The 12,130-nt window shown below is 44.9% G+C and overlaps 1 protein-coding gene across 3 annotated transcripts in view; it reads left to right on the forward strand.

The window, feature by feature from the left end:
- GALNT6 (polypeptide N-acetylgalactosaminyltransferase 6) overlaps positions 1 to 5,756 on the forward strand; it is a 63,726-nt gene extending 57,970 nt beyond the window's left edge. For all 3 annotated transcript variants that reach the window (XM_081844516.1, XM_081844515.1, XM_081844517.1), the window contains exons 9-11: positions 1,319 to 1,420; positions 2,355 to 2,507; positions 5,025 to 5,756. In XM_081844516.1, coding sequence (XP_081700642.1) covers positions 1,319 to 1,420; positions 2,355 to 2,507; positions 5,025 to 5,138 — 369 coding nt within the window. In that variant the 3' untranslated portion in view covers positions 5,139 to 5,756. The remainder of the gene's footprint in view (positions 1 to 1,318; positions 1,421 to 2,354; positions 2,508 to 5,024) is intronic.
- Positions 5,757 to 12,130: the final 6,374 nt, after the last annotated feature.

The following is a 12,130-nucleotide window of genomic DNA, read 5'->3' on the forward strand; positions in this document are numbered from 1 at the left end:
AAGGGGGAAACGGCGCCGGCAAAGCGGCGCCGCTTCTCCTCCTGCCTCAATGGCTCGGGGTAAGCTTGGGAGTAGCGGGCAGGTGGCGTGCCGAATGTCACCCCCCTCAGTGAGGGCACCCGGGGCGGTCCACCCCCACCACCTCCCTTCCTAAGCCCCAGCTTCTCTCCCTCCCTCCCTCCCTCCCTCCCTCCGTCAGTTCTACTAAGGAACCAATCTAATGGCCATCACTGTCTCCAGAACTTAGAATATTCTGATTTGAAAGCTAGTGGGAGGGTTTTTGAAAAAGGGTGCATATGTTGCAAAGGAGTGGTACAGTTTTTGTTTCTTGAGCAGGAACTAGGTATGCTAGTAGCTAGAAATGGAAGATAGATATAGTTGCTTTAATAATAATAATAATAATAATAATAATAATAATAATAATAATAATAATAATTTATACCCCGCCCTCCCCAGCCAAGGCCGAGCTCAGGGCGGCTAACAAGCAATAATAAAAACAAGTTGAATGATTACAACTTAAAAACAAAATTAAAATACAACATTAAAATATTGAAACATTAAAATATTAAAATGTAGCCTCGTCGCAGAAGGAGAAGGAAAGGAAAAAAGAAAGAGAGGGAAGGAATCAAATTGGCTCCAAGCCAAAGGCCAGGTGGAACAACTCTGTCTTACAGGCCCTGCAGAAAGAAATCAGATCCTGCAGGGTCCTGGTCTCATGAGGCAGAGCATTCCACCAGGCCGGGGCCAGTGTTGAAAAGGCCTTGCCTCTGGTTGAGGCTAATCTGACTTCCTTAGGGCCTGGGACCACTAGGGTGTTGCTATTTATGGACCTTGAGGCTCTCCGTGGGGCATAGCGGGAGAGGCGGTCCCGTAGGTACGAGAGTCCTAGGCCGTGAAGGGCTTTAAAGGTCAAAAGCAGCACCTTAAATCTGACCCTGTACTTCACCGGGAGCCAGTGCAACTGGAAAAGCACTGGGTGAATATGCTCCCATGGCAGAGACCCCGTGAGGAGCTTCGCTGCAGCATTCTGCACCCGCTGGAGTTTCTGGGACAGCTTTAAGGGCAGCCCCGCGTAGAGCGAATTACAGTAGTCAAGCCTGGAGATGACCGTCGCATGGATCACTGTGGCCAGGTCGGGAGGTGCTTTGAGAGAGGTGGGAGGTTAGTTGGGCTGAAGGGGGGAATTCAGGACTGCACACTGCTTACAGAAAGAGTGCGGATTCAACAGGGCTATGTCTCTTGAGTATTTAGGCAAATTCACACCTAGGTACTGCTTCTGGCTGTAGATGGACCCCTGACAGTGTTGGATTGTTTTCAGATTAGAAATGAGGGTGCCAAACGCTGCCTGGATGTTGGAGAGAACAACCATGGAGGGAAGCCGCTAATCATGTACCCCTGCCATGGGATGGGAGGCAATCAGGTATGGAATTTGTCAGAAAAGTCCGGTGATAGGGTGGAATCCAGCAAAACACTCCCATTAGTGCAAGGGTTTCTGTCTGTGCAATGAAACTTACCCTCCTTCTCCTCTCTTCTCATGCCCTTTCCCACACCCTTCTAGAGGATTGGAGAAAACCCCAGAACAGATTTTGGTGGGTGCAGAGGGAAAGATGTTCCGCTGCACAGCCTAAAGTCCTTGTGCAAATGGAACTGCTTCATTGGACAGCACCCCGTGCCTCTTTTCATGTCTGAGCACACACCACAGGGCTATGTTTTCAGGCGCTGCAGTCTGGAAGTTTCGTGCTGCCCTATGATTTCAGGCAGAGATTATTCTGCACTGTCTGAACTACTTGCAACTTTCCTAGGATAAGAGCATAGCCACATTTTCCTCCTAAGTTTCCATTTCAAAACAGGAAAAAAAGAACACTGCATTAATCAAAATACACCTTCTACAGTCATACCTTGGATCTCGAACGGCTTATTAGCTGAACAAATTGGCTCCCGAACGCTGCAAACCCAGAAGCAGGTGTTCCGGTTTGCGAACGTTTTTCAGAAGCCAAATTTCCAATGAGGCTCCCATGTCTTTCAATTGAGTTCAGGAAGCTCCTGCAGCCTATCGGAAGCCGCGCCTTTGTTTTCGAACGGTTCTGGGAGTCAAACGGACTCCCGGAATGGATTAAGTTTGACAGCCAAGGTACAACTATATAGACTTGTTCCCCAAAACAGTTGAGAACAGTTTTGCAAAACTGGTAAGGGATTGCCTACCACTTTGTTTTGCATCCACGTTTTCTTGAAGTGTAAAAATAAACCGCTCTACCCCAGAACAAAGCAAAAGCCTGACTCCTCTCAATTGCTTTCTGATGAGGAAGGCCTCTTAGCAACTCCCCGGTGGCTGTTCTTTTGTGTGTTGTTCTCAGTACTTTGAATACACATCCCAGCGAGACCTGCGGCACAACATCGGCAAGCAGCTCTGCCTCCGTTCCAAGATGGGACCCGTGGAACTTGGAGACTGTCACTATACAGGGAAGCACTCCCGGGTGCCGGAAAATGAAGAATGGGAACTGACTAATGTGAGTGCTTTAAGTTATAAATATACTGTAGGTAGATTTCAGAGTGGCATGCTTTTCTCTTGCTCTCGGAACCCCAGTTTTTGCCCCCCATCAATCGTCCACTGCTTACCAGACAGACCTTCCTTGCTGCTATGGCTACAGCCTGGCCTGGCCTGGCCTGGCCAAAGTACATAATGGGCAGTTCTATTCTGCCATTTTTTCTGGAGAGCAAGGAGTTCCTTCTGAGAGCAGCCACTGAGTGTGGGCTTGGGGTGTGCTGTAATGAGAAGTTGCAGCAGCCACCACAAAGGAAGTAATAGTGCCACTGTATTCTGCTCTGGTCAGACCTCACCTGGAGTACTGTGTCCAGTTCTGGGCACCACAGTTCAAGAAGGACACTGACAAACTGGAACGTGTCCAGAGGAGGGCAACCAAAATGGTCAAAGGCCTGGAAACGATGCCTTATGAAGAACGGCTAAGGGAGCTGGGCATGTTTAGCCTGGAGAAGAGGAGGTTAAGGGGTGATATGATAGCCATGTTCAAATATATAAAAGGATGTCACATAGAGGAGGGAGAAAGGTTGTTTTCTGCTGCTCCAGAGAAGCGGACACGGAGCAATGTTTCCAAACTACAAGAAAGAAGATTCCACCTAAACATTAGGAAGAACTTCCTGACAGTAAGAGCTGTTTGACAGTGGAATTTGCTGCCAAGGAGTGTGTTGGGGTCTCCTTCTTTGGAGGTCTTTAAGCAGAGGCTTGACAACCATATGTCAGGAGTGCTCTGATGGTGTTTCCTGCTTGGCAGGGGGTTGGACTCGATGGCCCTTGTGGTCTCTTCCAACTCTATGATTCTATGATTCTAAGGAGGATCTGACGATCCCTCTTGGCGTTGTGGGAGCCATTCGCCCCCACTACTTTGAAGGGGAAGCAGGGAAGAGAGAGAACTCCATTTTCACAATGCTATTTGTTTGCTGGGTTGTTCCATGTTTCTCTAGCACAGGCATAGGGAAACTCAGCCCTCCAGATGTTTTGGGACTACAATTCCCATCATCCCTGACCACTGGTCCTGTTAGCTAGGTATGATGGGAGTCCCAAAACATCTGGGAGGCCGAGTTTGCCTATGCCTTCTCTAGCACCTGGTGTGGTGATGATCTCCCCCCAAAAAAGTCATTCTAAAAATTCATGGAGGGGCAAGTCTCTCAATGACTAACTAGTTTTTATTAATTTATTCCATTTATATCCTGCCCTTCCTCCCCAGGGAGCCCACAAGAGCCAAATGAGCTTAGCTAAATAAGCACGGATGCTTAATAACCTGTCTGAAAATGGTTGATGCCAAAGGCAGGGTTTTAATCTCTCTTTAAACAATAGGGCTGTGATGAAAAACACTGGAATTAAAATGTTTCTAGCTTTTGTTTTTTGGAGGGGACTAGTGAGTCTACAGGACCCCAACAGGGTAATTTTGTTTGTGGGGTGGCCATATTCACAGTATTTTGGCAGCGGCGAGTTATGCTGACCGCGGTGCTAAGGATTAGGAGAAACTTTTCAAAAAATAAAAAATAAACTTCCAGAATTGGGGAAATGTCAAATGAGCCACAATTGTTCCCCATGAACATGTTTTTGGGATATTCTGCTCTTCGGGAGTGTGCAGGAAGCTGTAGCCACTCTCTGACCACCCAGAAGAACTCCTGCCTTGTCCCCTGGCTGCTGCTATCCATGGTAGCAGCAACAAGAGTTAACATTTTCCTTGTTAATGGCCATTTGCCATAAACAACAAAAACCTGACTTGAGTAGCGGATATTTTCCCCACCTTCAGTCAGGAGGGGAGAGGATGCTTTTGCTATGGTAAGTGGACCTCCCTTACTTCAGAAACACTGCAAATATTTCCCCTCCACCACCCCCAAAACCAATGAACCTTGTCCCCAGCAAATACCAGGGACATTTGGTGTTGCCCCAAAGAATTGCATATTCCTAAAGTGCTGGACTTCCTTGGAAGCCTTGTGAGCTATAGGTAAAAAAGTAAAGGGACCCCTAACCGTTAGGTCCAGTCACAGACGACTCTGGGGTTGCGGCGCTCATCTCGCTTTATTGGCCGAGGGAGCCGGCGTACAGCTTCCAGGTCATGTGGCCAGCATGACTAAGCCGCTTCTGGCGAACCAGAGCAGCACAAGGAAACGCCATTTACCTTCCCTCCAGAGCGGTACCTATTTATCTACTTGCACTGCGTGCTTTCGAACTGCTAGGTTGACAGGAGCTGGGACAGAGCAACAGGAGCTCACCCTGTCGTGGGGATTTGAACCGCCGACCTTCTGATCGGCAAGCCCTAGGCTCTGTGGTTTAACCCACATTGAGCTATAGGTACAGAGGTAGAATATCCATATATCACACTCTGTGAGGATACAGGGGAAATCTATCAGCTTTGGGTTCTCCTTTTCTAATTGCTCATAGGAATCTCTCCTACATCTCTGAGGGATAGAATACTGGGCTTGGGTGGACTTTGGAGTGATCTAAGGCAATGCTCTTCAATTTCTTCTTTTTTTAGGATCACCTTCTTAAAAATGTGGCATCTAACAAATGTCTGTCTGCAAGGGGAGAGCATCCTTCCATGGTTTCCTGCAACTCTGCAGATCCCCATCAGCTTTGGTACTTCAGCTAAGCAGTCCTGGCCAAAACCACGTAGCCTGTTGCCAAGGTCCTCTTGTGAAAGTTTCTCTTCTCTTAACTCCACTACCAAGAAGACAGAGGACAAGTTCAGAGAAAGAAGGGAACCCAGTCAAATATGCTGCGTAATCACACTTGACTTACAAAACACTTTGTGCCTTTATGGTATGGGATGGTCAAAAGAGGACACAGCAAACCTTGGTGTATCTTTAGTTCTTTTTAATTAAGTAAAATTCCAAGCTGGTGAGTTTGCCCTTTAGAGTACCATAAGTATTGTTAATCAAAGCTCCATATTGTGAGACGGACAACAACGGTGGATTTTATTTAAAGGGGGGGGGCGTTGATAGGATGTAAAATATTTTTTTCCTCTTAACTTTTGTATGCTGTGAGCAGCGTAGGAAGTAGCAGCTTGCGGAGGTGCAGAGCCTGTCCTAAGAAATAGTTTACCTGTGGGATAGTTTAGAAAATAACTGATGCCAAAGATAAGAATGACTTTAAACTCTGTTACATAGGAGAAGCATCTTCTGACCACACGGAGACTGTGGAAGGAGAAACTGCATTGTAAAGACTTTGGGGGGACATTTCTAAGAGTTTCTCAGCTGTGTTTCCCCCCACCCCCCAAAGATCTTGCACACAGATGCCAGTGGGCAGTGCAGAAACTGTTACCCCCCCAAAAAAATTTCAGTAGGTTAGGACTGCATTTTCCAATAGTGTAACACTGGAGTGTGGTATTGTTTTGTGGCTGAAATCTTCACCTCTTTGCACAGCCCGTTGCCAGTGCCTTACCTCGTCAGGCCTCTCACCATCGTGCTGCAAATAAGTCCCTTTCTCTCTTTTTTTAAAGCATACTCAAGGCAGCTTTATCCCTTTACCAAAGAAAAGGGGACTTGCGAGGGGAGAGGTACTCCCTGGACCTCAAACAAAGGAATGATGGAATGGTAGCATTTTTGCTAGGCCCTTCCTTGCGACTCCCAATGTCAGGGACCTCGTGTGCCTTTCTGATCGCTGCAATCCAGACCTCCAGAGGCCTTTGACATGAACTTGACCCCCCCCCACACACACCTGTTTGTGTGTAGTCTGCATGGTTTGACAACTTCCTGCATAAGGAGAAAGTACTACTTGCCTTTCCATCTGGATCCTCTCATTACCTTGATTGTACACTGTGATGCCTTAGAGCAAGGAAAGCTGCTAAAGTGCCTATATTTTTTAAGACCAGCTGGAGAAGCTGCTTGCTTTGAGGGAACGGATGCTGCTGAAGCCTGCAGAATCACCTTCGTGGATGGGATTGTAGAGACTACCCAACAGGGAATGAGTGTGTGCGTGCCTGTCTTTACAAAAACACCTGCTGAAGTAAATTAGTACATGATATACTGCTAGTTTCAGTTGCCCGATGGAGCAAATCTCTGTTTTCCTCATTTGTTTTGTATGTTGTTAATAAAAATAGCTTATTTGTTTTGGGGATGTCACTGGAGGTGGGGATTTTTATTTTTTTTCCAAATGCAAGCCCAAGATGCTGTTCAGCCACAAAGCTTCGTTGTGACTTCACAATGAGCCTCTTCTTACCCATAGCTTGATTAGCTATTGCACTGTCCATTTAATGCAAAGTGTAGAGGTGAATTTGAAGGAAAATGTACCTCCAGAACATCCTAAGAATTGGGTGTTTTTGAGCACACTACACTTTAAAAGCCGTTTGTTTATAGGGTTTTTTGAAGAAAGACCAAAGGTGCTGACTGTTTCCCTAGATTTTGAATGCAGAAGGTGACATTGGTTTTCCCATTGTGTTCATTTCCAGGAAGGCTTTAGCTGAAAGGCAAAGACCTGCCTTGGGTAAATTTCCAACTGGAAATAATAAAACTTAAAATTCTATTTTACAAGAGAACCTTGTCTGACTTTGCTTACTTTCAAATTGCTCTTGAACAGTGTGTGTGTGTGTGTGTGTGTGTGTGTAAGAGAGAGAGAGAGAGAGAGAGAGAGAGAGAGAGAGAGAGAGAGAGAGAGAGAGTGTGTTAAATAGCAGGCTAATGTTGGAAGCTGCTTTTGAGAAAAATATTAGCTTCAAGTCTTCCCTTTGATCAGTCCTCATGTTTTAAGTGTATTCTGGACTCCAAAATTTATTTATTTATATATATATATATATATATTGGGTATATCAGACCCCATGGAAGTAGGGTGTTGCTCCCTTACTGCCACCCAACGAACTTTTTAATTGCTTCTGAGTATTTCGTATCTTGAGTCAAACATTGGAGGATATTTATACATAAGCCATTGGGGTCTGTGGAGAGATTCCAAATTGGCAACCATTTTCCTGCCCTTTTATCTCCAGAACCATTAATTTTCATGCGGTTGTCAGTGACCACAAAATTTATCAGCAAAAGGGCACAGAACAATATATGTGTGGGACGTATTTCCGTACATTCAAATAGGAACAGCAGCAATGAAGCTGCAGAGTAAGTGTTGTTCTGGAAATACTGCCCAGTCACATAATTTTGCACCACTAAACAACAGAGTTCACATAATGTCTGGGATCCATAAAGCTGGTTTAGGCACACCCAAGAGTTTGGGCAGGCCCTGGGGATTTCAAATTTATTTTTTTATTTATTGGAACAGCAAGCTGAAATGGTTCTTAAAGGTCTGCTTTCTGAAAGATCCTTCGTTTCCAAAAACCAATTAGCCATATGGTGTGTCTTTCTGAACTGCCCATGGGGGATTGGTAGCAAGTAGGATCAGATTAGTATGGAAGTGAGAGCTGGACCATAAAGAATCGCTGAAGAATTGATGCTTTTGAATTCTGGTGCTGGAGGAGACTCTTGAGAGTCCCATGGGCTGCAAGAAGATCAAACCTCTCCATTCTGAAGGAAATCAGCCCTGACTGCTCACTGGAAGGACATACAGTGGTACCTCGGGTTAAGTACTTAATTTGTTCCCGAGGTCCGTTCTTAACCTGAAACTGTTCTTAACTTGAAGCACCATTTTAGCTAATGGGGCCTCCTTCTGCCCCTGCGCCGCTGGACCACGATTTCTGTTCTTATCCTGAAGCAAAGTTCTTAACCTGAAGCACTATTTCTGGGTTAGCGGAGTCTGTAACCTGAAGCGTATGTAACTTGAAGCGTATGTAACCCGAGGTACCACTGTATCCTGAAGCTGAGGCTCCAATAATCTGGCCACCTCATGAGAAGAGAAGACTCCCTGGAAAAGACCCTGATGTTGGGAAAGAAAGAGGGCACAAGGAGAAGGAGATGACAGAGGACGAGATGGCTAGACAGTGTTCTCGAAGCTACCAGCATGAGTTGGACCAAACAGCGGGAGGCAGTGGAAAACAGGAGTGCCTGGCGTGCTCTGGGGTCACGAAGAGTCGGACACGACTAAACGACTAAACAACAACAAGGACCAGTTTGCATAGGTCTAGGTAGACATATTGCTCAGACAACAGCCCCATGAAGAACATGAGAAGAACCTTCTAGGTCAGGACAGGGGCCCATTCAGTCCAGCAACCTGTTTTCACAGTGACCAACCAGATGCCTAAGCAGAATCTGTCTGCAGTTTCCAGCTGGCATTCAGAGGCATTACTGCCTCTGACTAGTAGCCATTGATAGCTCTCTCCATGATTTTTTCATCTGGGGGGACCTCAGATTGGGGAATGACTGAAGTGGGCACTAGCAGATGACGCATGAGGAAAGAGACATGGGACAGTCATGAGCAGTCCACAACATCTCAATGCAGTCGTACCTTGGAAGTCAAACGGAATCCAGAAGTCCATTCGACTTCCAAAACATTCGGAAACCAAAGCGCAGCTTCTGATTGGCTGCAGGAGCTTCCTGCAATTGGAAGCCCCATCAGACGTTTGGTTTCCAAAAATAGTTCGCAAACCGGAACAACCTCATCCGGGTTTGCGGCATTCGGGAGTCAAAATGTTCGAGAACTAAGCTGTTCAAAAACCAAGGTACTAGTTTTTAGTGTGGTCTTTGCTCCAATCTGATACGTGTTTTGGACAGTCGTTTGTCCATTTGGACACCTCTCAAGGTATCGTGACCAATTCTTTTCATGATGGTTCCTGAGATAAAGGAGGAGGTTTTTGTCTACGTTTACATACAATTGGGTGCCATTTTGAATCAAGATGGCAGACTGAGCCTTTCAAAACTGCACTGATTTCTCCCTCCCCTCCGATTCCCAATCTACACCAGCTATGAGGCTGCTAGTGGCTTTGTAAAAATATGTACAGAGGGTTATGAAGTCCAAGAGAACCTGGGGGAAAAAACCTGTGCACATCTCTTGCAGATAACAGCAAAAAAATGTTTTTCTTTACTTAGCTTCTGGTTACATGGGTATGGCTTTTGATCATGTTAGGAATTATGGTTACTCACCTCTGTTCCCTCTGAAGAAGCATGAAGTATAGTTAAAAATAAATGGGTCGTTCCTCTTTTCTGCACTGTCTTGGAAGAAAGCTCTGTTGTCCCTTCTTTTCTCACTTCTCCACCTGGTGTCACCGCCCCTTGGCAGCTGTGACATTGGCACTGCTTCATCTCTCTCAAAGTGCAAGGGCAGATCTACACACAGGGGGGGCAGGAAACACTATAATAAGTCAGAAATTAAATTGTTATACCAAAAGAAAAAAAGTGCTATGTAAAATAGCAAATTTTTTTTTTTGCTCTCCAGCACCATCTGGTGTTGCATGTTTATAATGCATTCAAAGCGCTGTTGTTGTTGTTGTTGTTTTACTAATGTAGCTGAGTCCCAAGGTACGTGCAGCTTGGTGCTTTACCTCCATCTGGTCAGATCCTGCCCAACAATAATCCCTGTTACATCACTGGCAGGGGAAGGACCCACAGTGAGAGGTGCTGCTACTATAGCCCCTACAACGTACTAGGGCCTGGTTTCAAGACTGCGCCTCTGGCTAATCTTAGGTCAAACTTTAGAATGTGCTCACTAGTCCCCCTAATGCCCCAGCTAAGGTGGTCACTGTTGTACAAGAAATCCAAAGTCACAACAATTGGCTATGAATTAAGGCGGGCTGAAACAGGTGGATTCTAAGCTACCCAAAAGCTTGCCTGAAGAAGCAACAAGAGGAAGGACTTGTAAGGCTTCGGGCAAGAGATGTGAGGACTCCTAGAGCCCAACTGCCTCCTTCCCAAAGCTGCTGCCCCCCACCCAGGAGCCCCTGTCCAGTGGCTGGGAGAAACTAGGGGGCTCCAGGATCAAGGCGGAAGCTTGCTGTTTCGTTTTGCTTTGTCACAAAGTCCATCTGCACTACAAACTTTGCTAAGTTTTTTTTTTTTTTTAATAATATTTATTGAAGTTTCAAAAAGGTTACAGAAATATAAAAGAAAAAAAGAAGAAAGGAGCAAAAAATACAAAGTACACACAAAAAGAAATAAAAATAGTATAAAAACAATTTAAAAAAGAAGAAAAAAAACATGTCATCCTTTTCATATCGTAACTTTCATTCACTTGTTTCCCTGACCTCCTCACACCTCCCTTTTTTGTATTCTAGTTCAATTAATAATTTCAGCAAATCCTTTCCATTTTTCCTTTTATCTTGATAATTCATCTTAATATATTATAACTTTGCATTTTCACCTAATAACATTCAATTTTCAATTAAATAATTTATCTTAAAAAACCCAACCTGTTAATTAAGTCAACAAATCCTTCCATCTTTCACTACTTTATTCTGTCATTCAATTTGCCTTAATTTATTTTAACCTTATCTTACCATAAAATACCTTAAAGCTTAAGACTTAATACTTATTTGCTAAGTTTAACTGCCATGGCTTACCACCCCTCCACCACCCCAGTAACTGTTACGACTTGTCTTTTTTATTTAAAAAATATATATTCAGTCTTACAATATACATTTGAATTTAAACGATAATCATAAACATATAGGATTCCTTCCCCCACTCCACGGTTTCCATTGTCAAACATTTCTACTGCATTTTATAATTTCTCCATTTTTCTTTAAAATCCATTTTTACCTTAGTTTTTCATACATTACAAGTGTTGATATGATCCTGCCAAAGTTTTTAGTTGTTTTCAGTGTTCTCTCAGATAACTTATAAATTTTCCCCATTCCTTGTTAAAGTTTCTATCTTCTTAGTTTCTGATTTTCCTGGTCATTTTCACCATTTTAGCTTGGGCCATCATCATTATCATGATTTGTCTTTTTAAAAAATAAAAAAGGGTCCCAGCATTCTTGACAAAATGCAGATATTCTAGTGGCAATCTATCAACTTCTGTGAGGAGGAGGAGGAGGTAAGGACCTTGAGTCCCTGAATACAACCCACAGGTCAAGGTGTGGACTACCATAAAACACAACTTTCATCTGCAGAGATGCTCAACTTGTTGGCTGCTGTACAACCTCAAGCCTTTGTCTGCTCCCACAACTACAGTTGTGTGTCGAGGTCCCCAGGGCCACCCCAATAACTCACACATCACACAAAAATTTTTGTTTAAGATTTTTGGCATAATTTTGGCCACAACTTTATCAAAATACAAATTTGTGAGTGGTTGCGTAGGCATTGGTTGCGACTATCTGCCCCCACCATGGGGGACAGACTGACATTCCGCACGATGCGAAAGTCAGAATGGGGGAATACACTTGGGGGTTAGACGGAGCAGGGAACCTGCCCTCACCCCAAATGCAACCAGGAGCTCATTGCTATGGCCCGAGCCCCCTCGACAGAGTGGACAAGCAATAGTTAGCTCCCAATTCCTTTAACGGAATCCCTTGCAGCAGCAGCATTAGAGGGGCAGGCACAGCCAATCCATACCCCTCAACCAACCAAACTATAAACCAATGCCTAACCGCGAACCTTACAAGTTGTGATGATTTGCTACGCAGTAGGCAAAAACCAAATGGCCCCAGCCAATCAGCCAGATGGACAAAATTCCTACCAGGCCCCCGCTCCAAAGCAGACGACCCCATGACAGGCATAGCAAGGTCAAAGCAAACAACCCTATTCTAGGGAGGGAGGGACGGGCAATCCAATG

This window comes from Podarcis erhardii, assembly GCF_964252035.2.
Source record: "Podarcis erhardii genome assembly, chromosome: 2".
Taxonomy (NCBI): Eukaryota; Metazoa; Chordata; class Lepidosauria; order Squamata; family Lacertidae; genus Podarcis; species Podarcis erhardii.